Genomic DNA, 26,308 nt, shown 5'->3' with positions numbered 1-26,308 from the left:
TGAACTTCCTGTATGGAATTGGGAGCTATTGGGAATAGGTGGGAGCTATTGGGAATAGGTGAACGGTTGGACTGGGTGATCTTTTAGGTCTTTTCCAACCTTAGTGATTCTATGATTCTATGAATTTCTATAAGCTGTTGGCAGTTCCTCTGTAATTCTGTCTTCTTTGGCATTCTTGTTCGGTTGAAAGACTTATGGTGCCACCTTGTCCTTTGCTGTATTGTTTTGATCATTTGCTTGGGTTTCATCAAGCAGCTTGGGTCATCTTTTCAAGTCTTTCTTCATGACCGTGAGGAAGAAGGAAAGTTTTGATGGGGTCTTAAAAACGTGATGTAAACATAAGATTCTCCACAACTCATTTTACACAGTAATCTGTTTCTGCCAGATTTAGATTTTTGAGATGCTTTATGAAATTCACAGAAGTATCAGAGTAAAGGTGGAGGAGAAAATGTATGAAATACAAGTCACATTCTTGATAATTTCTTTAGAAGTAACTGAAGTGCTTTTATCCATTCACTCAAAACAGTATCTTCTTAATTGTGAAATAGAGCTCAGTAGCAGACTGGACAAATTCATGAAGGAATAAGACCATCAGCTGCTATTGAACATAACAGTGGTGGTGCAGCTTTTGGCTCAGACGTTCTGACAACACTTCTTACCAAACTCGACACTGGGAATGTGCTGCCAGAGAAGAGCATGCTCTGTTTTCTTCTGAAAAATCTTTTGTGTTCTGTGATTGGCAACACTGGGCTGGATAGATGTTTACCAACTAACCATGTTTTTTTCATGTCGCTTGGTGCTGTCAGTGCACTTCAGTCCATTCTCAATATGTAGCGATGCTTCCTATGATGCTGCTTTGAAATTCCAGATGTCTCTGAGTGTAACACAGCTCTGTATCCCTCTCAATTTTTCATCCTTCCTTTCTGCATAAGAGATGTGTGAGCAGTACCCTGGGAGTTTCATCTGTTTCTGCTGTCTGCAAGGAAAGAAAAGGTTAACCGTCCTACAAGTGACTTGCATTCACTTTGACTAAGTGAATAAGTTTTAAAATACTGTAGGTTCAGAATTTTCAGTCCTGTATTGCTTTGTGACGAGAGGTGCGTTACTGAAGGACTTGCTATTTATATGAATATCTATTTTTAGTGCTAATGTATTCGAGTTGACACAACTTCTAACTCAGTAATGGCAAAATAAAGCTTTTATATAAAACTGTAATTGAAAATACTTCCGCTTACTTAAGTGAGATGATTCTTATTAATACATGTATTTGCAGGAAGCTTCCTTATATTTCATAATGTTTTGCAGTGTGATGTCTTCCATTCTGCCCAAATCCAGAATGTGCTTTTCACTTGCCATATCTCTTGGACAGGTGTTTTGCACATTATGATATATTCTCATTAATCATATTGGGATGAGTTTTAGTGAATGCAATATGGTTTTTGTTTGTTTTGCAGGCACCAAGTATAGATGAAAAAGTAGATCTTCACTTTATTGCATTAGTTAACGTAGGTGGTCATCTCTATGAATTGGGTAAGGACATTTTCTTATCTGCTCTACGTTTGTTTAAAGACAAATACAAGTAGTAATCTTGTTGACTATCAGTTTGAGACAAGAGTATTTGATTTAATGGAGGGCTTTGGTTCTTTTGCATTGTAGGGTTTGGGGGTGGTGGGAAGAGTTTCTATCAAATGACTGCAGCTGTTTTCCCACTGCTTTTTTTTGGATTCTTCTTCTCTCAACTTCTCTGTCAAGACAAAATGACACACAATATTAGACTGTCTCTGATCTTCTTTTATTATTTGATAAGACAGGAAGCAAGAAAGAATTGATGAATGTGTATTTCTGAAAATACTGTTATACTTATGTCCTTAAATTGCTTAATAAATGTATTGTATGCAACTTTGCAAGTGTTAGCTGTATTATTGAATAGCATGATACAGTTAACATTGAAATTGTATAGAATACTGGAAGATAATAATCTCCATTTGTTATAGGCTGGTTACTTTTTAATCTATCTTAATTTAGTTAACTTCAAAACTGTGATCTCTGTTTTCTGAATTGGTTAAAGCTATTTTTTCTTTCTTCAGATTGTTTAGCAGCAGGTTCTGCTCAGATATTCTCTAATGATTCCAATCTAAAACATGTTGCTGGGCAACCAGGCTTTGCTGCAGCCACTTCAGAAAACTATCAAGTAGATATGAATTTAAAAACTGCAAGTCACTGGTCTTTCTTAACATATTTTTTCCTGGGTTTTATAGTGGGAACACTTGCTACTTTTTTTTTTGTCAACATTTAAGTAAGCAATGCCCTTAGCAGGTGACAGTTAATTATTACCTGGGACAGAAGCAGTGTGTTAGAAATGTTTATATTAATCCTAAGGTGAATCTGTGGGTTAATATCAATGATCAGTCACGAACTGATCATTGGTGCACACCTCTGTTTTACTGATGTCTGTCAGTGTACTACAGATCAAATAGTGAGGCAACTACTACTGTAATGTAATCTAAATATGTTCTGACTCTTAAATTTCAAAGCATGATGAATGGGCTTTGTTTAGCTGTATGCAGCTACTTCCGTATTACTTTTTCATTGTGCATAAATTTACTCAAAGAGCACACTATTATATTTATCATATTTTGCTATATTCTATAAGGGTGATACAAGATAAAAGCCACTTCAATTTTTTATTCAATGAAAACAAACAAACAAACAAAATCCAAATGGTCATTTGGTTTAGTTTAGTTCAACTGTATGCTAGTACTATTTTCCTAGTTCTTAAAGTAACAAGTTCCCAAGTTCATAAAGTAACATGTCTCTGAACTAGCAGAAGAAAGCAAAAAATAATTAAGTAGGAAAATGGGAGAAAGTTTTTTAGGTTCATTCACTGGTTTCAGTCACTGTGGCCAGCATGTGGGCTTTGGCAGTCAGAAAATGCTGGGAAACCACATGAATGCTAAATGCTTCTGATGTTTTTGCCATAGAAGACATGTTATTTATAGGCAGATGAAATTAAAATGTTATTCTGCCAAGTTGTATGTAAAAAATGTAATTAAATTTAGCTTGCAACCATACTGGGCATTCAGTTTGTTTCCTTGGCATGTTCAGAGGAATCTGTATTGTTATATCTTCAGTTCTGTGTTTTATATGAACAAGAGGGTGTTTGTGATTCTAAATATAAAAACGAATTAACATTTTCAGTTATGAAAAATGCCATTTGGATGTACTATTGATTTCAGTGGAATCTGTGAGGAAGGGAAATCTTTAAAAAGGTGGGCAGAGCCAAAAAGGAATTTGGTCTAGAGAACACTTAAGATATCCTGACAAATGTTCTCATAGCGTTAGCTCTTCATTTGTAACCTCGGACATATTTCTATGAATAGAATTGTTTTAAATATACTGAGAACTATAGTGTTGTTATATTGCGAGTGACCATTTTTTTAATGTTGTGAAAATACTTAATGCCTGGCTTATTGGAATTGTTAATTTGTTTAATTTAAATGGGAATAAGGTTTCACTTATGCTCTTTGAAGTTCAGTGTTCTCATGTGTCATTCAGTCCCTGATGATGTTCGTCAAAGATCACAGATACACAGCAGTCAGTCTGGGTAATTCCAGTGTCATTGAAATCATTCTTTCCCACTTGAAAAGCTGAAGTGCTATCCCAGCAGTAAAGAAGTTGCAATTCATAGCCTCACATTTTCAAATAAACCAGTAGAGGATTCACTTCAGATATTTTTAATATAATAGAATGTGCATAATTGATGACTGTTAAAAAGTAATAATTGGAGGAGAAATTAGGGAGTAGTCGTTTGTGTGTTTGTGTGATGCTTTTAAGAAAAGATACTTTTAAGAAAAAGAAAGTAGCATCTTTGTAAGTGAAGAGTGAAAAAAATCTGCTCATTCATTTTTTTGGCAAAAAACTCAAACTTTTCTATTTTAATTTTATAAATTTATTCATCAGTACTGCTTTATGTTTCCACAGATGGACGCAAGCCATTCCCAATAAACCATGGAGAAACTAGTGATGATTCTTTTTTAGAGGTAGGAATAGAAATTGCTCATAAGTGGTATACAAAATTCAGTCTTGTTATATTTATGGTTGGATTGTGATTCTGGTTGAAAGAGTATCATAATATGAGAACAAGGAAGTGTAAGAAGAGCCGAGCATAACAGAAGATCAAACTGGCTTTTCTTCTCTGATGAGATTTTCATGCACCTGATTTCAAATTGTGTATGAGGGAAGTGATTAAATTGAAAATGTAATTTATCGTTTTTCTTTTAGTTGACTTAGTTATAGTTTAATACATGCCAAAGTAGAAAGAAGTTGATTTGCTTTCCAACACTTATTCCTTCTGCCCCTTCTTCCTTTCTAATAATCGTTGTTATAGAATCACAGAACGGCTTGATTGGAAGGGACCTTAAGGATCACCTACTTCCAACTCCCCTAGCACGGGGGCAGGGCTGCCCCCCACCAGCTCAGGCTGCCCAGGGCCCCATCCAACCTGGCCTTGAGCACCTATAGGGATGGGGCATCCATAGCTTCTCTGGGCAGCTGTGCCACTGCCTCACCGCCCTCTGAGTAATGAATCACCTCCAAACATCTAACCTGAATCTCCCTTCTTTTAGTTTAAATCCATTACCCCTTGTCTTATCACTATCAGACCATGTGAAAATTGTCTAGTCTCCTTCTGTAGTTAATTTTGTGTGCTTGTGTGTCAGGAGCTGTTTCACTGAGAAATTGATCTCAAAGGAATTTACATTTCATTGAGGAGGTAAACTGCTATCCTGACAAAATTATCAAAAGTTGAAGCTAAGAGAAGTCTGTGCATCTGACTTCTGTAGTAACCAGACACTGAGTTAGCTTTACAGAAGGAAGACACCAGAAAAACCAAAAAAAAAAAAAAAAAAAAAGAAAGAAAACAACCCAAAATGTAGTTTAATAATATTTACTAATATATGTAAAGTATGTATACAGTTTGTGTTTGTTTGGGCAAGGGAAGAAGCTCGGTAGAGTTCTTTCTTTTTTTTCCTGTTATACTGATAACATGTGTTCTCCATATTGCACCCTAAAGCTAGATAAAAGAATTATTTATAATCAATCACTTACCCCACACATCTTTTGTTCATCTTGAGACAAAGGAAAAAACACAGAATAAAGCAGTACACTTCAGAATAAAGGCAAACTTCAGAGATGCATTTGGAAAGTCAGGCAACATCTGTTGCATGAAGTAATACTCGGTCACAAAACTCACTGTTCTGGTTTTGCACAGAACATTTGTTCTCTTGTCCTAGAAATAATCCTGAATAGCAGTGACTCGGATCAGAAATGCAGTATATGTAAGTTTGTGATACTATTTAGTAACACTTTATGGAAAACTACACATTGACCATAATTTGTGTGAAGTGTACCTTTGCATTTCAGTTGCTTTTTTGAGTAAGTGTGATTTTATAGTCGTGGCTGTTCTGTTGTTGTTTATTTATTTATTTATGTTTCCCATAGGATGCAATAGAAGTTTGCAAGAAATTCATGGAACGTGACCCAGAAGAATTAAGATTTAACGCAATTGCACTGTCTGCAGCTTAAAAACTTTTCCACCTGGGCTAACCTATTGCAATGTGTTGTAACAAGATAACTGTTGCCATACGTTAATAGTACAAGTTTTGATACTTCCCTAACATGTCCGTTAATTGTAGCACATGTGGAATAAACTTTGCATTTGTCCTTGATACAACTTGCTGCTTGTTCCTGAAGCAAATTCATGTATTTATGTACACGCATGCATTCTGTGCAAGACTTCTGTGTGGCGGGGTTTTCTCCTTCTACCCCCTTAATAGTTTTGGAAATCAGTGCCTGTGATATTTCATCATCATAATGATGAGCTAGTTCAGAGTGGGACTCTTGCTCATACCATTTTGCATATAATATTTTGAGTGGAATATGGGATACTGGGCAAAAACTTGAAATATGAGGTTACTTGCATCTTTTCATTAAAATAATACAATCATAAGAACTTTTGCAGGTAGCTTAGAAGATAAAGCCACTTTTTTTTTCATTGAATTATTTATAAATACATGGAAGAAAAAGAAAGCCAGAACTGTTTCTTCTTACTGGTGCTCAGGAATAATATTTTTAAAATTCTTATATTTACATTTTGAAGAACATTAATTTTGTTTTTCAAGCCTAATAATGTTAAAGCTTTTTAATAATTTATTAGTTAAACCAGTGTATGCGATTTGTATTTGTGGAAAAACAACATGAATTTTTACCTCAGAAAAACCAAGTAGTGATTAATGTGGTCACTAATGGTAGGACTGCAGAGGGAACACACGAGTGAATAAACAAAATGAAGCATCTCACCTAACTGAAATAAATGCTAGAAAAAGTCATAACTGTTTCAGTGAAGTTTTTTAGAACAAGGCCACATTCCGTAGATCTTCAGATGGACGTGATGGCTATTTACTTCTATTCCATGTAGGAATATCTGTTGTAAATGTGTCAGGTGGCACTACTGACTGCTGTGTGATACCCTTCCCTTTTCCCATCCCCTGGATCTCAAAGTACTGTTGACCAATTTCTACACTTGAAGTAGTAATGATGAAACTTTTTTGTTTGCTTTTCTTCTTTTTTTTTCTAAGCAATCTTGTGATTTAGGATTGTTGTGCGAGTAGGTTTTGTTTATTGTGCATATTTCAGATAAGTATTTACTTGCTGCTTTGCAGTGAAATTACTGAGGTTTGCTTCCAGTCAAGACCACTGCCAAAGGAAACTGAACTCTTAGTGTCCCATAGGTGCTTTCATTCTCTGTTAACTGTCATTGCAAGAAAAACAAATGGAATTATGCCAGAAGCAGCTTGGCAGAATTTTCTTTCAGAAGAAAGAAAAAGAGGCCTGGGAGTCTGTATTATCACTTAAGAGCATCTCTGGCTCTTCTAAAGAAGTCAGAGTGTCTGTCTGAAAATCTCACCTGAAGAGTCCACTAACAACAGGAGTCTGTTTCCTATGAGTGAGCTGGCTGGAAAAGTGAGAGGGAAGAACAATACTAATGAGCTTCCACGTGGAGCATTTTCTTCAGCCCAATAAAACATACTATCATTAATATGTGCATTTCTCTTGTTGTGGTCATTAGTAAAGCCCTGAAACATGCTTTTAAATAAAAACCAAAGGCCTTATTAAATAAACAGAACAACTGTGTTGCCTTCCTGCTCATAATAGCAAAATCCACTAAAAAGTGGTCACAGTATAATTAGGGTAAAGCACATTTTATGTTATAAATGTGACTCAGAGGATCACAGTTAAGAAACTAGAGGTATAGATAAGGTATTTTTACTGCAGGGAGAGGGTGAAGAGGAAAGAAGGAGAAGAATTACAGTTCAAAGCTACTTTAGTTATCTACTTCAGGGAAGTATTCACACATGCTTTTCAGTGCTCCACTGCTGGTATTCTTAGGTAATGTGGAGAATACATCTTTGTGCAATTGCTTATTGTAAAATTGCTTCAAAACTGGGGTTTTAATTGAGTATGAGGACTGATTAAGTGAAGTTATGATAAAGGAAAATTGGGGTTAGAAAACTAAAGTTGGGGTGGGATTTTTCATGATCACACTGGAAAAATACATCTTGGATATTAAGGAGAAGTTTATTTGTAAGAATTCTTGGTGTATTGGCTATAAGGTTTGTAAACTTCAGATCAGTTCTCCTGCATAAGTTTCCCTTCTGTCTTGCTTTTTTTTTCCCTTTTTTTTTCAGTGCACTTCATGTGCACATTCCTTGCACAGTTAGGTTGAAGTGTTGCTAGACCACGCTGCAGTGTCCTACCTTGTGTGGACAGCATAGTGGCCTTCCTGTGCTGACAGGGCTGTGTTTTGACACACACACTGCCCACAGAGTGGTGGTCACCATCTCTGGAGGTGTTCAAGAAATGTGTAGATGTGGCACTGAGGGACAGGGGTTAGAGGCATGGTGATGACGGGCTGACAGTTGGACTAGATGGTCTTAGTGGTCTTTTCTAATCTCAGTGATTCTAGGTGTTGGCGTCTACCTAGAGAAATGCAGGCAGGAAGTGGATCTGCAAAATGCTGGGATACCCATGGAACTGAAAGGACGTGACTGAGCTAGGTGTCAGGAACATGTAGCTGCCATGTATCCTCCTGCCAGGTCCTGGCCACGGGCTCTAAAGGCTTACAATTGCCATACTTCTACGATCCATGTGTATTAGCTCAGGCTCTCTGGGAAAATTCTGCTGTTATGTCCAAAGCTGTGCAGCTCTGCCAGGCCTCGCCAGCTTTGTGTGTAGCATTGTTTGGCTGCAGGCATTCAGCTCTGGCGACTGCCAGAAAATGCCTCCTCAGCTCCTGCAGCTGGGGCTGTCTGTATGTAACTTCATATGGAAATGGTGCATGTAGGAGCCAGGAGGTGAGGCATGCTCAGCGCTTCTGTAATTCTGGCTGGGTGAAGCTGTGCTGCTATTAAGCACTCCGAATTGCTCAGACTCTTTTAAGTATATTGGCATAAATTTTCCCATGATACCACAAGTGCTTTGTTGAGAAACTGAGAAGGTAAGAACCGGAGTAATGTGCTTTTTCCCTTCAGCCATGGCTGCATCATTAAGATTTTAAACTGGGCAAAGAGAAGGTGTTCCTAGTAACCAAAATGCTAAGACATAGTAAAAAGGGAATGTACAGCTCACATTTAGAGAACAAATATGGACTTCCCTTAAGAGGGGAAGAAATCCGCTTTGATGGAAAATATTATTATATCAAATATTTGTAGAATGCCCTATGAAAAGAACGTGGCAGAATCTAGCTTGGGTTATCCACAGGAGCACGCACAGGGAAAGGCTTTGTTTAGCAGCTCAGACTGATGCTATGTTTGCTGCACTTGACGCTAATAATTAGCAGTGGTGCCCGGTGCCTGTAAGCTTTTTCTGACCTGGGCCTCCGGTGACTTGTTAGTGAGAGCATTAAGCTGCTTTACTTGTTTGTGCTCACACAGAAAAACTGTATCTGTGACAATTTAAAGTTTGTTTTGAAAAGGAAATGGCTCGTATTGGAACTTCTGTTTCTCAGTGTGTAACTGAGAATCCTTCTGCTTGAGGATTTCAAACATTAATCATGTTTAAGTGATTTGATAAGCTATTAAGTGCATAAAACAACCAGAAATCAGAAATGCAGATTCTTTACATTTTTTTTATTGTGGCTGATGTGACTTGGGGCAGGAAAGAGGAGCAGGAGAAATCTTCAAAATTACAACGTCATTATTTCATTCATCTCTGCCTCCATATCATAGAATCATAGAATCATACAATAGCTTGAGTTGGAAAGGACCTCAAGGATCACCAACCTCCAACCCCTCTGCTGCAGGCAGGGCTGCCAACCTCCTCATTTAATACTGACCAGGCTGCCCAGGGCCCCATCCAATGTGGTCTTGAACAGCTCCAGGGATGGGGCATCCACAGCCTCTCTGGGCAGCCTGTTCCAGTACTTCACCACTCTCTCTGTAAAGAATTTCCCCCTGACGTCCAACTTAAATCTCCCCTCCCTCCCTAAATTTAAAGCCATTTTCCTTTGTCCTGCTGTTATCCGCCCTTTCAAAGAGTTGACTCCCCTCCTGTTTGTAGGCTCCCTTTAGGTACTGAAAGGCTGCAATTAGGTCACCTTGCAGCCTTCTTTTCTCCAGGCTGAACAAGCCCAGCTCCCTCAGCCTATCTTCAAAGGGAAGGTGCCCTCTGATCATCTTTGTGGCCCTCCTCTGGACCCTCTCCAACAGCTCCCTGTCTTTCTTGTACTGGGGGCTCCACACCTGGACACAGTACTCCAAATGGGGCCTCACAAGAGCAGAGGAGAGGGGGACAATCACCTCCCTGTCCCTGCTGGCCACCCCTCTTCTGATGGAGCCCAAGATACCATTTGCTTTCTGAGCTGCAAGAGCGCACTGCTGGTTCATATTCAGCTTTTCATCCATCAGGACCCCCAGGTCCTTCTCTGCAGGGCTGCTCTCAAGGACTGCTCCTTCCAGTCTGTATGGATGCCTGGGATTCCACCAGCTCAAATGCAAAACCTTGCAGTTTGCCGTGTTGAACCTCATTAGGTTCACCCAGGCCCACCTTTGAAGTCTGTTGAGGTCCCTCTGAATGGCATCCCTTCCTTCCACCATGTCAACCACACCACTCAGCTTGGTGTCATCAGCAAACTTGCTGAGGGTGCACTCAATTCCATCATCGATGTCACTGATAAAGATGTTAAAGAGCACCGGACCCAAGACAGACTCCTGGAGGATGCAGCTCATTACCGGCCTCCACCTGGACATAGAGCCATTGACGACCACCCTCTGTCTGCAGCCTTTCAACCAATTCCTTATCCATTGGGTGGTCCACAAATCAAATCCACATCCGTCCAATTTGGAGATAAGGATATGGTGGGGGACCATGTCAAAGGCCTTGCTCAAGTCCAGGTAAATTACATCAGTTGCCTTCTCTTTGTCTACCAATGCCATCACCACATCATAGAAGGCCAACTCATTGGGTAGGCATGACCTTCCCCTGGTGAAGCCATGCTGGCTGTCTCAGATCACACACTCGTGATCAAGCACACACTCTCACACCTCATGTGATCAAGCATGTTCAGGAGGATCTGTTCCATGATCCTCCCAGACACAGAGGTGAGACTCACCAACTTGTAGATCCCCGGGTCCTCCTTGCTCCCCTTCTTATAAACAGCAGTGACATGAACCTTCTTCATGTCACTCAGGTCCTCAGATGCCTTAACTCCTCTCAGTGGTATGATTTAATGATATCATTTCAGTGTATTCGTAACTTCAATAGATGTGAGATGTCTGCTGTGGAACTTCAGTCAAAATCATTGGGTTTCCATGCCTTTGTGTACTGCTCAATCCCAATCCCCACGTGCTGCAATATGATAGCTGACACCTCCTTGGGGTGAGTGTATTATCTCTGAAGATCTTCGCTCCTGTTCTAAGGATGCTGTCTGCAAATCAGCAGTGAGATGTGCTTCCAGGTAAGCAGCTAAGGAGAAGCTGATTCGTGCACAGCACATGTTCTGTTTTCTCCTTGTCCTTAAAAAGAGAACCGTATTTTGCCACTAACCATACACATAAGAGCTGCAGCTGGCAACTCATTTCTGATTACAGAAAAGTTAGAGAAAGAAAAGCATTATGACAAGCTGAAGTAGAAAATCATCTTAATAAATCTTAAATAAATGGTAAGTACTTCTTAAACACACAAAACTCTAGTGCTAGCCTTGGCTACATTAGCAAACAGCTTTTTTCTTGATCTTTCACTTCTCTGCTGTGAGGGTGCCCAACCCCACACCCTGTTCAGCTAGCATACCTCTGTTCCAGCAGCCGGTTCAGAGTGGAAGAAGCTTTGGAGCAGTGCAATCCCAGCTCCCCTGTGGCTGGGGTTGCTGTAGGGCCCAGCCGTGCATTGACAGTCTGAGGGAGCTGGGCTTGTTCAGCCTGGAGAAGAGAATTCTCCAGGGAGACCTCATTGCAGTCTTCTGATACTTAAAGAGAGCTTATAAACAGGAAGGAAATCCACTTCTTACACAGGTAGATAGTGATAGGATGAGGGGGAATGGTTTTAAACTAAAAGAGGGGAGATTTAGATTAGAGGTTGGGGATATTTTTCAGTGAGAGGTGAGGTGAGTGGAACAGGCAGCCCAGGCTATGGGTGCCCCATCCCTGGAGGTTGGATGGGGCCCTGGGCAGCCTGAACTGGCGGGTGGCAGCCCTGCCCATGGCAGTGAGGTTGGAACTAGGTGATCTTTAAGGTCCCTTCCAACCCCTTCTGTGGTTGAGCTGGGAGGAGAGAGGCTTGGCACCAGGTCTCGGGTGTTTAGCTCTGGGAGTTATGGGATCACTGTTGGAGAGAAGTTCTGAAGAAATAGCGATGCACAGGGGAAGAGACGGAATTAAAGCAGTGGTTTCTGTGCTGTAAGGGTGGTACTGAAAGCAAGAGCAGAGCTGGGTAAATGGCCTTCAGGTGCAGCAGGAAGCACTGGAGCTGAGCTCTGACCCACACCTGAGCTTCGCCATTTGGTGCACAGTGGGAGCTCGCAACGTGGCTCCCACGCGAGGTGTCGGTCCCTCGCCGTCACCGGGAGCCGAGCTCGGGCAGGAGCAGGCCCAGGCCTGGGGCGGACGGCAGGAGCTCCGGGCCGGGCAGGTGGTGGCGCTGAAAGGTGCGATTGTGCCCAGCAATTCCCGGTATGCGCCGGGGCCGCCCCCGCCTGGTGGGCAGACGAGGGGCGCCGGGGGCACGGGGGCGGGCGGGGACCGCGGCCCCTCAGCCCCTCCCGGACGGGCGCGGTGTTGTTTTACAGCGAGCGGCTTCCTGGCATTCCTGCGGCCGCCGAGCGCTAGCGAGCTCCCTGCCGGGAGCGGGGGGAGGAGGAGAAGGAAGGGGAGGAGGTGGAGACGGCGACGGGAGCGTTAAAAGGCGGCGGCTGAATGACAGCGGCTGTTCCGCGCGCCCGTCCCGGTGGAGGACTGAGCGCTCGCCACGCACTCTTTTTCCCGGCCATGGACGGCAGAGAGGATGCCGAGTGCGGCTGCGAGGCGGCGTTCGCAGAGGCGCAGAGATGGGTGGAGGTGAGGCGCTGCCCGGTATCGCGTCCCCCACCCCACCCTGGGGCTGTGCCCCTCTGCCTACCCCGGGGCTCGCTGTCTCCCCGTCCGTAGCGCTGCACCCCGCCAAACAGGGGGAGAGCTCCCGAGTTTGTTTCTTTGCGAACGGCTGCTGCTCTCAGCAGGCGTGTGGGTCTTGGCCCGCTCCCCTCCCCAAATCCCCTTAGAGGCCGGCGGGGCTGCGCGCCTGTAACTGAGGCTCGTGATTTCTGATTGTGCTTGCCGTTCTCTGAAGTTATTTCTTCGCCGCTCTGAAGCGGCTGGGATTAGAGGCGCTCCTCTTTCTGCCGGTGAAGATTTTAGGAAGCACTAACCTGCAATCACGGTCGCCTACTTCTTTTTCTCTCTCTCTCTCTCTCTCTCTCTTTTTTTTTCCCTTCACTTTTCTTTCAAACGCTGCTGTCTGACTGCTCACAGCCTGACACAAGCGCGTGCCTTCCTGCGCTCGTTGCGCGCGGTCGTTCGTTGCAGCGGGGAACAGCGGGGAACGGCTGTGAACGGCCGCACCTGAACGCGGTGTGGGCACAGGCGGAGCCGTGCGGGACGGGGCACGCCGGGACAGCTTGTGCTGTTGGAAGGACGTTGCCTCTAACTTTCTAAAGAGCAAACGTTCAAAGGAGGGTGTTACTCGTTCTTTTTAAGCCGCGTCTTTGCGGGCTTTCCAAAACTTGAGTTCTGGCTGCTTGGTTTTATCTGTAAAACGATGACATCTGGTGCTTAAAGTCTACCGGCAGAGAGATGTGAGCCCAGCGCCTGGCACGGGTGTCATGAAACTGCCTCAGGTGCCCGGTCTGTGCTTGCCGTCTGTGGCTTTCAGCAGTTAAAGCAGTCGTGATTTTCCCGTGTGTGCAAGCTCTATCCACGAGCCTAAATCACTAAAAGCAGTCCTCTCTCACCTGTGTATTTCTTGCACTGCCTTTTCTTAAATTGGCAAAGCTTATTTTAGGTGATTATGGAATGGTGTACTAGCATGAAACTACTGTTTTAAGGGCTCATTTATTTATTTTATCCACTTGCTGTTGGCTGACTGTAGCATCCAGCAAAGCATCTTTTCCACCAACCAGCAGCACATGGGAAAGATAGCCATGCTATGGATGTGTGAAGTCTATGCTCTTGTTTCTATAGCAGAAAGTCAGCATGCACTCAGCTCCCTCCCTGCCCCATCAAATGTACGCCCTTGTACTTTGTTTCTGTGATGTGAAAGCTTTTCTCATTTTAAAATGAGAAAAACTTTTAAGCTTACCCCCTGGATAAACTTTTATTTTAAACAGTGACTTGTAAACCTGAAGGTATTGATAAACAGGATGTTAAAAATTCTGTAGTGTTGAAGGGAAATGTAAATATTTATTTCAGTATGAAGTGAGGTTTCCATTTCAGAGGGTCTGTTGTATGGCTCTGCTCCTTAAATCCAGACAGACTGAAAACACACAGCCAACCATTTCCGTTCTATAGGAAGAATAAAGATATTTTTAGAGTAATGAGACGTCCTGAGGTTTTGTGAGCCTTGGTGCAAGCTCTGATACACGTGTGATTGAGAGTGAAACCTGAAGCAACCCTCAATCCTAATGATTCGGCAATTAGTTCTGAAGGTCAGGCAGATTCCCAAATATTTATAGGCTTTTGAGTGTTTCAGTAAGGTTTTGCGTGCCAGTTTCCCCTAACTCTAGAGCAAGATGAAAGCATGCAAACACTGCCTCATATATTTTTAGGACAATAAGCAAAACGAGCCCTCTGTGAACTCTTCATGCTTCGCTTTGCTAATAAAATCAATGTTGGCATACTTCTGTATTTCAATAAAGAACTTCTTATTTTCTCAGATTTAAAGAGAAATAAATTGGTTAGCCTGAGCTCCAGCATTGAAGCTGAGGGTGATGTGTGTTTCTGCTACGGGAATGAGTGTTTACCAGGGTGGGAGGGAAATTAAACAGAAAGGGGAAAGAAACCCCGTACCTCGAAACACTGGAAGCCATTCTCTTTTTTTTAAATTACTTTGTTGTTGTTCAGGTGTGTTTTATGATAATACGGATGAAGCCTCTAGTCTTTATGAAGCCACATCCCCAAGCCTCTTGTAAAGAGAGTTCTTGTGTACTGTGGAGAACTGGTGGGGAATGCTGCTGCTCGTCTAGGTATACAAGCTTCTAATTGGGACGATTAGTCACTCTTGCAGGGTTGATGGCCTCACACATGGGCTTCAGTGAAAGGGTAGTTATTTTCTGCGCAAAACTGTGACTCTTGTCAGGTGCTCCCATGCTGATGGCTTTTGTGGAGCCCAGCCTTGTTCGGTGCCGTTGGGTTCTTGTATCTGGGCTTTGGGGTCTTCTGAGCTTTGGGGTCTTCTGAGCTGTGCGCAAAATAACTGCTGCTCTTCAGAGTAACACACAGCTTGACCTTCTTGGAGCACCTTGCCTGGGCACGTGGTGTGTGCTCAGACCTGAACAGAGCACTGAAATAACAGCTTAGGAGCAGGCACAGTAAGGTAGAGCCGTGTTTGCCAAAGCTAGAAATAGCCAGGCTTTATATAATTTTACAAGGTTCTGTTCTGTATTATAACTTCAGAGAGCCAAAGCTATTCCTCAAAACCCAGCCTTCTCCTCCAGCTATGAACTATCCCACACTGCCAAGGCTGTTTCCCTGCAGACAGTCCAAGATGTGGGAGGGCAATCCAACCTCTTCCTCTCCTCAGACCCCCTCCAAGTCCATGTATGCACTAATTGCGGGACCGTGGGCCGTCTCCCCAAAACACCCAGTACTGTGTTAGAGGAGCTCAAGTGGGCTGTTTTCTTGTAAAACCACTCTGCTTTCCACTCATGCTCTGTCTTTTAAATGAGCCCTAATCTTCAGGTGAATGTCTATGGTTTGAAATTGTTTGCTGAAGTAACTTGAAACCTGACCCGAAGTCTGTAAATCTTTACTTAAAGTGCCCTGGGGCGAATATAGCTTGGATTTCTTTTTCTTCCCCCCCCCCCCCCCCCCCCCCCTTTTTTTTTTTTTCTTTTTTTTTTTTTTTCCTTCCCCCAGAGCAGCCAAATGCATGCCATATACAAATTCTGTCTGAGAGAGAGTGGGAAAATGGGAAGAGTGCGTGTGCCTGAATGAGTTGCTGGAGTGAAGCAAAGCAGCTCCAGGAAAACCAAGCAGAGAGACTTACACAAAACCATTGAAGTGAAAACGAGGTGTTGGGCCAAGCAACTTTAAGTATTGCAAACTGTTAGACAGCCTCTCAATATCTGATATTCTTTCCCCCCCACCCCCCATGACTGGACTGGGATTATTGAAGTTCTGAACGTTACTGATTTCATTTGATGCTGCCATTGAGAGCATCAGTTTTGGGACTGCAAGTGGAATCCATTAGTCTGGGATCTGTTCCTCACACCATGTAACAGGAGAGGCCTTTCTGTCACTAATGCTGCCCAGTGTTGATGTAGAGGGGCGTTTTGCTGCTGAGATTTCTGAAGATAAGGTTTAGAGAGGGACCTCAGTGTGCCTAGAGTGCAATGAACACAGCTCTGCTGTTCCAGTCTTGCCTACGGCCATTACACAGGCAGTAAAATAGTCCAGCACTACCTGAATACTCTTGTGTGTATGAGCAACTTCATTTATTACTGCATTACAATGTGCTTTTTCAGAGTCAAAAACTGTCTTCCTTTGTAATTTAAAAATGTTTGTCATGTTTTGTGTGTTGCTTTTTGCCTTTTACCGGGGAAGAGAAGTGCATACGGCCTTGCCAAGGAAAGTTGAAAAGCAAATTTGAGGAGCTGCTTGGAGAAAAAGGTCAGCTTCAGGATAAAAAGAGTACTGGATAGAGGATAAAAAGTACTGGAGAGCCAGTACTGCTTACGAAAATCTTTTGGTTTGGACTAACTGTATAGTAATCAAATCCAATGAATGGTTTCTGACATGTGGTCACCAAATGCTTCTTTTTGTTGAAACCATTCAGAGCCTGCCTTTCTACTGTATATTTTTATGGCTTCTGCAAATGCAGCACGAGGTCTAGCAGCAATGTTTTTTCTTTATTTGCATAGAGATCCTACCTCAGTGGTTGTTTGGTTTTGTTTTTCCCTCAAGCATGAATCTAATGCATACGGTCTGGGATGGCAGACAGGAGAAGTAACTGTAGAGATAGAAGCTGATCTTACTGTTCAAATCCTGTTCTCATAGTACATTTATTTCAATGGTACTAATTCGTTATGAAAAGGTTTTTCTTGGTTCTGAATAAGGTATTTTCAGGTGGTGTGCAGGGAGTCTGTCAATGTCCTGAATGGTGTCAGAGTGAAAGATGTTTGAAAGAAGAGGCAAATCCTGTGTATTGTGTTGCTTAAGCCATGTCTAATAGCAGCTAATTCTGTCAAGTCATAAAACCTGGGTGGGCTGGGTTCTGGAGAACTTCTTGCAGCACTCCAGCCAAACTTCTGGCTCACTTCTGCATAAGGGATGTATTTAAGCCTCCATTAGGTATCTGCATCAGTACTTCGTTATTGTGTGTAGGTTGTTGGCAGGGAGCCTTTGCATGGACTGCATTTAAGTGTATCCAATTAATATACAAATGTGAATTGATACAGAAGTATACATGCTTTAAGTACGTACTATAGGAATGTAAATCCTGGAAACTGTTTTCATTGGCTGTGAACTATGAAAGCACTTTGACAGAAAGTCATATTGCAAGCATAGCAATATGATTTGGATGGAGAGGGGACAGTATTGTTTTATCTGGGTGAAAATCGCTCTCTATTACCTTGTCCCATCCTCCTGGTTCTTGGGTATCTGTGGAATATAGGGAGGTATGTTTGAGAGAGAAAAAACAGGGCTGATTTTGTTTGTTTTTCTGGAAAACAAGTAAAATCTATTTCTAGGAGTCTACAAGGTGAGTTATATGTATATTTTTATTTTTTTTCAAGCTAACTCTGCGTTCACATTTCTTAGATGGCTGAAGTCAGTCTTTGCACAACTGAGTGATGGGCATGCATAGCTTTTGGCTGAGCTATTTCCTTTGTGGACAGTTGCCTCTTTGTAGTTTTCAGCATTGTTTTAAAATTTTATATGAAATCAGCATCTGCAGGCACTTCATAGGGAATTATTAACTCGTTGAAGACAGAAATGCCATATACATATGGAAAATGCAGTGCTATTTAAGGAGTTCTACAGAGAACTTTGACTGGAGTTTTCTTTTGTTCTGTATTATGTGGTTACCAACTCGAGTCAGTTGTGGAGTCACTATTGTTCTTCTCCTCCTGGCTTTTTTGTTTTGTTTTGGAACTGTGAGCTGATCTTCCTTTAGTTTCCTTTAGTTTCATGAGGTCAAGTGTGTTTTCCTCTTGTAGTCTGGGGGAGGAGGTGAGATGATGATTTCCATGTTTGGCTTGTTTAGATTACAGTAGGCTTCTTTTAGCACCTTTTCTTTTTTAAACGCTTTCCTTGGTTCAAATACTAAAGGTTTTTAAAGAGCATGTGGGTATACTGTATTAGACTGTTTTTGCAGTGCTTTGGAAAACACTTGGGTTTATTGTGTTTTAAGAACCAGATACACTCCAGCTGTTCCTTGTACCTACCACTCCCTGTCTTTTAAGTTCTTTTCACTCCTGGAGGAGGGAATTTTTTTATTATTTATTTATTTTTTTTAAGTTAGGAAGAAATTCAAGCAAAAGAAACTGGTGGCTTTTTCTTTTTTTTTTTTTTTTTTTTTTTTTTTTCCTTCCCTAAATGAGACTGACCTAAATTTAACTATCATTTATAAAATGGATTTTCCATCTTCAGCAGTTTAATGCAAGTTGATGTCTGTTCTGATACTCAATGTTTCTGCTAATCTATGGTGTGTGCTTGACACACCTTTCATATTACATGAATTAGAGTGGAAGGAGTGTTTTGTTTTGGCTGTTTTTTACATATCTGAATGCTGTCAGTCCAATGGAAAATCTCATTTGAAATGAATGCAGTGAGTAAGCTATTTTAAAATAAGTTCTCTGGTTGCTTGTACTGTGAGCTTCTGTAAGTAGCTGCAAATCTGACCTTTAATGAATAGTGCAAGATTTTTTTTTATTATTTTTTCTTCCCCCCAGTGAAAAGAAAGATGTATGGATATGTCTTATACTATATTACTTTCCAGTTAAATAGCTGTGAAGCCTTCATTTGTGTTACATTTTGAAAAGAAACAGTTTCAGCAGTGTCTTGCATTTGTGCTACAAAGCATCTGGAAATACCTTAGGAGGGCATGAGGTTTAGGAGATGTGCTTTTTCTGTTTTCCAGTGCAGGATGCGTTGGCACTTCCTTTTTCTCTTTTCTTTTCTTTTTTTTCTTTTTCTTTTTTTTTTTTTTTTCTGACCAGGTAATGTGAAAGTCATATTCAGCTCCAAATCATTACTATTTGCTCTCTACAACTACCTGAAGGGAGGTTGTACTGAAGTGAGGATCAGCCTCTTCTTCCAGGTAACAGGGATAGGATGAGAGGCAATGGATTCAAGCTGCACCAGGTTGTTCAGGCTGGATGTTAGGAAAAATATGTTCTCAGAAAGTGCTGAGGTGTTGGAGTGGGCTGCCCAGGGAGGTGGCAGAGTTACCAACCCTGGAGGTATTCAAGAAACATATAGGTGTGGCTCTGAGGGACATGGGTTAGTGAAATTGGTGGTGATGGGCTGATGGTTAGACTAGATGATTTTAGTGGTCTTTTCCAGCCTTTCTGATTCCATTAGAAATAAACTCAATGCACTAATTTTGAGAAACAGTTACTAATATAGCTTGGCTAGAAAAAGTCATTATCATTCTCATATAACATGTTTAAATGAATATCTAGCTTGGAATAAATTCAGTTAACATAAAGAAAATTTTAAACATTGGATCAGCCTGTCCTCCAAGAGCAGTGTGGTTTCTATGGTACTGAGAGGCGTTAGTGAAACTCCAGCACTTGGCCTATGCTTCTCCTGCCTCCTCTTGTGGTGACAGTGCCTCTGGTGACTTGGTTCAGGAAGTCCATCTGATGATAGAGAGCTTTTTGATTGTGATTTAGGTTAGTAGCATGTGTAAAATCAAGAAGAAAATGGGGTGTGAGGGGAAGCAATTGATTCAATATTGGCTTTGTAGCATTTGGCTCCTGGGAGGTGACAGCCATCCATGCTCTCACCAGGCAGGTGGTAGCAATGGCTGAGCTCACATTTTGGTAGCAACTTGTTAGTTGCATCCAAGCTGTTGCAAGTTCTCTGTGCAGATGATGAAAAAGCAGACAACTGAATTTAGACAAGCCTGGAGGCCTCTCAAATCACCTGCTTCTGCTCATTACCTGCCTCTCTTCATTACATGAGTTGGGAGCCGTTCACTGAGTGCCTGGGGTTGAAGTATAAGCTAGACACCTGAATTAGGGAGTCTGGCTTACGCCCATAAAGAACTTCTTCAGGATTAATTTCGTAAGCCTTATAAATACAGTTGAAACTGTTTTAAGTAGAAACTCTGCCAGGAGTTTCTGAGTTGAGGCATTTAAGAGAATTTGATATGCTTATAAACCAGCTTCTACTATGGCAGAAGCAGCTCTTGCAGCTTGTTGGAGTTTCATGGTTTGAGGAGATGATCTCTTAAATGGTGTTGGGCTGTCTGGCTCAACAGTTCTGCACTGATCACCTGCCATTCATGGGCACAATTGAATCCCAGATCTTGTCTTCAGCCTTACCTGCAAATTCTTTCCTGGAAGTGCTTTATTGGCCCTGCTATTTCTCATTTATTTATTTCCTTCAGGAAGGAATTTGAACAATCCAGCTTGTGGAGTTAGCTCTGAGAGTTTCTATGTGCTCAAAAGACTTATCAGTTAGTAAATCATGATGCAGTAAAGGATACAAGCAAATGAAGCCAGATGTCAAAGTGACTGTGGAGAATATGAAGAAAACTTAAGATCAAGGTTTGACGTTACCGGTGTGTGGTTTTTGTAGCAACAGCTGTTGTGCTGCCTTGAAGCGCTTCTTTGGATGCTATTTCAGGTTAGGTGAAGCTGTGTTTCCACTCCAGGAAAAGATTCTGTACCTGCTTGTGTTGTGCTGTCTTTGTGTAAATGCCACCTCTGACAAAATGTACATTCTCAGTGCACCTGAAAACATGATTCTGATGAAAAATGAGCTGGTCATCTGATTTTTAGATTATTTTGCAAATAGGATCATAGAATCATTAATTTGTTTGAGTTGGAAGAGATCCATAAAAATTTAGTTCAACTCCCCTGTGATGAACAAGAGCATCTTAGAGTTAGATCAGGTTGATCGGAAATAGGAAAGGGTTCTAACAATGATATTATTTATCTTAGCTGACTAAAAGCCTTTATCTAATTTTTTTTTTTTTTTTTGAAAGGCCAGCTGGGAATCTTCACTATGAGTTTTATGATTCAATAAAAAGATGGTATTGAGTTGCTCTTACTTGGGCTGGCTAAAAATGGGGTGAGGAAGAAGGCGTGAGCTCCAGGTACAGATGGATATCTTTCACAGACATTTGCCTGATGCTGTGAAGGGGAAAAAAAAAAGCCTGATATAATAAACATTGACTTAATGATTATTCAGGAACGTATTGCTTCACTAGTGTGAGCCTTGTGTGTGACAGATTTTTTCATAGACAAATCCCCATTGAAATGCACAGACTAGGTTGCTCACTAATGACCTACCTTCCATGCATCTGATAAAATCAAAAAGTCCTCTGTGACTTTGGGATAGGACTTGCAGATGTGGGCTGTAATCTCATTTGGGAGCATTGCGAAGACTCCAGGAAGTTCTGCATGTCAAGTGTTGGTGTCTACATTTGGGAACCCTGCGCTGTGGAGCAATGACAGAGGAGAAAGATTGGTAATATGAGGATGAGAAATGTGCTTCTAAGATTATTTGGAAATAGCTACTTTTTCTTCTTACAGGAGTGAATTTCTTGCTTTGGGAGTATTTCAGTTATGAATTTTTCTGGAAAGTATTGGCTTGAATGCACTGTTTTGCATTTGGGGAATTTAAAAGACGGGAGGGAAGGGAATGCTGTCTCACTGTATTCTGAATTTATGAATTTATTCTAATTCTCGCTTAATCTACTTTTAAATTTTGTGTTTGTAAAATGAGTACCTTATCTATTTTACCTACCACTGGGCATGAAAGTCTATTGTAAGTTCTGGCTGAAAATGTGTGCTCACATGATTCTTTCTTTCCTTCCCTTCCCTTTCTTTCTTACCTTCCCAGCTTGTGACATTCCATTTTCCAGTGGAATCTTTGATCTTTCCTTGTGTAAATTAGCTTTCCTTGAAATTTATAGTGAACGGGTTCTTTTCCTAAACTTAGGATATATTGTACTGAAGAGCAGTGCTATTAATCGTCTGGTTCTCAGTATGATGATTAATTTTGTCAGGTTGAAAAATAGTGTGTACATTTCAGCAGCAAGATTTGGTCTTCATATGTGGGCAAGTCACTTGAAAGAACCGTATCTATTAATCATAGCAACAAAATGTAAGTTTGGAGCAGTGTCGTTCTGCAGAGGCTTTGGAGCTGGTAGGCTGACATTAATTTGTTTCCAGTATCTGGTGAGTAGATGTTTGATGTGTGCAGATTTCCAGGGGTGACTCACTGGATTGCTGCCTTTCCTCTACCTTTCAGCCTAGGAGGCAGGATAGAGGAAGGGTGTGCTTTGTGATTGTGTGACAGAGATCTTCTACCTTTCAGATAGAAGGGAGTGAAATGTGAAGGATGTTGGTGTCTATCATCTGTTTTTAAAGATCTGCCTGCCTTTCTCACCACAGTCTTTATTTTCTAATTTCCTTAGGGCATTATCTCTAACTAAGCTGTTCTAGCACTGTTATGAATGTGTTATCTTTATTCTTACCTTGTCGCTATTGTGTGGAGTCTGGGAGCTTGTGTGGAATCTGATGCAGGCTTGGTTTAACAGATCTTATTACTGGGGAGAGTGTGGAGAGGAGATCCGGATCTTGAGACTCTTATCCCCATCCTGGTATCCTGGCTCCTTCACTCAGGTTAAAAAAAAAAAGTGTGTCTTCATTTCTTCTTGATGCAAGAAGTAGTACTGTTTTGAAATGAGCACTTAGTAGATTGCTTGTCAAGATAGATGTGTTATGTACCAGTTTTTAGCCAATTAACCAATGTTTTGATCTACAGATGTGTATAATGTTGCTTACATTGCACATTGTGGATTTAATTTTTATCAGAGATGCAGGTTTAAGACCTTTGGCTGTTTCTATCTGCCCGACCTTGGTTGTCTATATGAGGAAATGTGGCCATAGTAACACAGAAAATTATGTCAGCTAATTTGCATCTATCATGAATACCCATGTATTCCATAGCCTTGTGCACCGTAACTGTCCTTTGAGCCTAGGATACTGTGAGTTAATTTCACTGGACACAGCTAATCCTTTTCATCAACTAATGAGTCTGGATAGTGCTCAACTACTGTTTTCTGGGAAAAGAAAGTACAGAACATGCTTCTATGTAGTTTCTTTTGTCTGTCAGAAAATTTGTTTCCCAGAGTACTAATAATACACAGGTTCCTCAGCTATTATAAAAACACAGTTGCTGTTCATCTCTAAGAGCTTGTTAACCTTAGTTGTGGAATGTAATATCCTTACCATGGGAAATGTGTATTAGAAATTTCTTTTAAGCAAACTGCTTTAAATCCTCTTCATGTTTTTCGTAGAATTACAAAATGGCTTGGGTTGAAAAGGACCTTAAAAAATCACCTATTTCCAACCCCCTATCGTGGGCAGGGCTGCCACTCACCAGATGAGGCTGCCCGGAGTCCCGCCTGACCTGGCCTTCAGGGATGGGGCAATCAGTTCTCCGGGCAGCCTGTGACAGTGCCCCTCCACCTTTTGTGTTAAGAATTTCTTCCTAACATCTAACCTGAATCTACCCTCTTTTACTTTAGAACCATTCCTCCTTGTCCTGTTGCTATCAGTCTGTGTAAAAAGTCAGTCTTCCTCCTGCTTATAAGCTCCCTCCAAGTACTGGAAGGTACATATGCCTCTTCCTTTAGTATACTGGATGTGTAGTACCATGCTAGAAGAAATTACATCTCATTGTGAATGTTATCCTCTCCTGTTGCTTTTAATATGGTTTTAATCATGTAATTCAGAAAGGAAGTGAGAAGTGTGAGGGAGGAGCAGATAAAAAATAAAATAAAATTAGAAAATCCATCCTGTGGCTGTCACCAGTCCAATGGGCAGTACTGAGGATTTTGAGGATTGAAAACCACAGCTTTTCTTATTGCATGCTATGATAACATTAACAATCAGGAACCTGAATGTTGCTGTACTTGTGATGTTGCGCTTCTTGACTTAATAAGTCTCTTCAAGATCCATGAGCAGCTCCTGTTTCCTGATCCAGCTTTAATGATATTCTCTTGTTTTAAGAGCAGGTTTTACATCAGTAATGCTTTTTAGCTTTCTGCTAGGAAAATCTGGTTTTAATCTTGAATTGTGAGTCACGTTTTTTGAGAGGCCCTAAATAGTAACCATGAATCTTCAGCATGAACTAAATGTTTGATTGTTTCCTGGATATAAGTGCCAGGACACTTTCTACTTTACACTGAATTTGACCAGAGTCTGTTGGAGAAACTTCCAGTAGTCATTAAAACATCAATGTTGTTGATGATAATAAGTTTCTTTTTTTCATTTCTGTACCTTTACACTGACATGTTTTGGAATATCTATATAGGGCACTTCTTGCTATTGAACTTCTGGCATTATTAGGTAAGAGCACTGCCATGAAAACACAGTTTTGTTTCAGTACTACAGTGACCAGCAGTAAAGTCTTAAATGACTTCTGGGACGCTATGTGTGCGCTGTTAAGCCATAGCTGTCAGCCTGAAGTTGTGAAAAATCTCTGAAGCAGTGACTGGTTCCAGGGAGGGAGGTCTCCAGCAGTCAGAACCTCGGTGTAATGCTGATTTAGAGCCTGAAGCCTCTTGCTTCTATTTATATAGTGTCAAACAGCGCTTGCTGATTTGCAGACACCACTTGTTACAGTCTCAGACAATGGGGAAACTGCTGCACAGAGCAAACCAGCAGCTCGTGTTCCCTCTCTCTGCATAGGTTCATTACTCTAACCAAGTTACTCCCATATACGCAGTCTGGAAATACTTGAGGTCTTTGATCTTGAAAACTTAATGTTTGAAGAATGTAAATGATGCACTTCTTTGATCTGCTTCTTAAATGGTAATTGTCAAAATTACATTAGGCAACTTTCCACTTGAAGGTTTGCGCTTCTCATTTCACACTACGCTAATTTTAAACCATATGTTGCTGCTTTTTTTTTTTTTTTTTTCTCATCAGTGAATTCTGGTAAGGGGAAGATCCTTGTTTCTATGTGGTCTAATTATCAGCAGTGTAGTTATTTAGTAGTAGACCTTGACATGCAGTTCCTCTAATGCCAGCTCTAAGGACCATCAGTTTTGTCTGCGTACCAGTGTGTTCATAACTGGGGAAATGGGAATCTTTAAGAGCGAGCAGTAGAAAACTAGGAGACTCCAGAGCATGTGTGCCCAGAATGGCAGGACCTGATGCATTCTTCGTAAGTTGGCAGGAAATGCCTGGGCATATGTTCTGCTAGAATCTGGTGCTGTGTTCTCTCAAGCATCTGTTGACAGCCAGATAGCAGAAACTTGATCTGAATTCTTCTGTTGCTGAACTATTTGCTGTTTACTTTCCAAATTAGTCATCTTATATTCAAAAACCTACGGGATAATTCAAGGTTTCTAAAATGTTAATGAAGCTCATGCAAAGTTCAGTCTGTTCTAATATGCTTTCATCAGTTTTCTAATTTGCTTTCATCAGAAAGCATCAACTTTCTAGTACCTAGAAATTTATCTATCTTATTTACCGTAAGCGATGTTGAAGACTTCTGACTTTGTCCTATTTTCTTATAAAGGGCTCTTTGAAGTCTGAGGGCCACATCAAGCTGCCACTAATAACTTAAAAGATTATTCAGAATCTTATTCTTGTGTAATAGTTTCTTTCAAGCTCCTCTTGGTCTAAGGCCAACTAAAAATCAGCTGCTAAACTGAAATCTTAATTACCCCCTTACATGAAAACCACACAAATTTATTTTATAATTAATATTTGTTTAGGAATGTAGAAATTAAGCTTGTGGGGGAGAAAGTTGAAGATGGTTAGTGTTGAGTATCTGCCATGGCAGCATGGCTGGAGGATGGGTGCTGGGGGGGGAGCATGTGTGTGGTTTTTAGATCAAATAAAGATTGTTTAAGTTCCAAATCAAAAGCAGTCTGTAGAGAGTGGGGCTTTCTCTGTTCTGAATATCCTCGTGTGGACCTTCTGCTGTAACTTGTGCTACAGTCCTGAAATAGTCTTGTTTCCTATCTCCTCTAGATTTCCTTTAGTGATGTTTGAATTAAACTCAGCATTGCGGTGAATTAATGTATTGCAACTTTCTGCTGACTTCTATTTGTATGTGTGCTGGTGGATTTGAGCATTTGTTGTGTAGGATATTAAGCGACCTGATGGCTTTGGTGTCCTCCATCAGAGGTAGGAAATGGCCATACTGAGTTGAATGGGAAAATCTCTGCTCAGAGCTATTGGGGCAGGATGCCTACATATGAGAACTTTAAACACAAAAGAGAAAGTATTTTCAGCAGGGAGGAAAAACAATTGCTATGGAAGAGACTGAAAACTTGAAATCTTTGTTGTGGGATTATGGAATTATGGATT

General features: G+C 41.2%; 2 protein-coding genes across 12 annotated transcripts in view; both read left to right on the top strand.

Annotated features, from left to right (window-relative positions):
• The window catches only part of UCHL3 (ubiquitin C-terminal hydrolase L3), a 45,291-nt gene extending 38,126 nt beyond the window's left edge, over positions 1 to 7,165 (top strand). Inside the window, exons 6-8 of the mRNA XM_048933322.1 lie at positions 1,455 to 1,530; positions 3,982 to 4,040; positions 5,500 to 7,165. Of these exons, the coding sequence (XP_048789279.1) occupies positions 1,455 to 1,530; positions 3,982 to 4,040; positions 5,500 to 5,583 (219 nt within the window). The 3' untranslated portion in view covers positions 5,584 to 7,165. The remainder of the gene's footprint in view (positions 1 to 1,454; positions 1,531 to 3,981; positions 4,041 to 5,499) is intronic.
• A 5,223-nt stretch (positions 7,166 to 12,388) lies between these two features.
• Positions 12,389 to 26,308, top strand: part of LMO7 (LIM domain 7) — a 129,493-nt gene continuing 115,573 nt past the window's right edge. For 4 of the 11 annotated variants that reach the window (XM_048933287.1, XM_048933289.1, XM_048933288.1 and 1 more), the window contains exon 1: positions 12,390 to 12,605. In XM_048933287.1, the coding sequence (XP_048789244.1) occupies positions 12,465 to 12,605 (141 nt within the window). In that variant the 5' untranslated portion in view covers positions 12,390 to 12,464. Of the gene's footprint in view, positions 12,606 to 26,308 lie in introns of all 11 variants that reach the window. The other 7 variants (XM_048933291.1, XM_048933286.1, XM_048933290.1 and 4 more) reach the window with 7 other exon arrangements.

The sequence above is a fragment of the Lagopus muta genome, chromosome 1 (genome assembly GCF_023343835.1).
Source record: "Lagopus muta isolate bLagMut1 chromosome 1, bLagMut1 primary, whole genome shotgun sequence".
Lineage (NCBI taxonomy): Eukaryota > Metazoa > Chordata > Aves > Galliformes > Phasianidae > Lagopus > Lagopus muta.
Note: the sequence above shows the minus strand (reverse complement) of the source record. Positions and strands in the feature narration are given on the sequence as shown.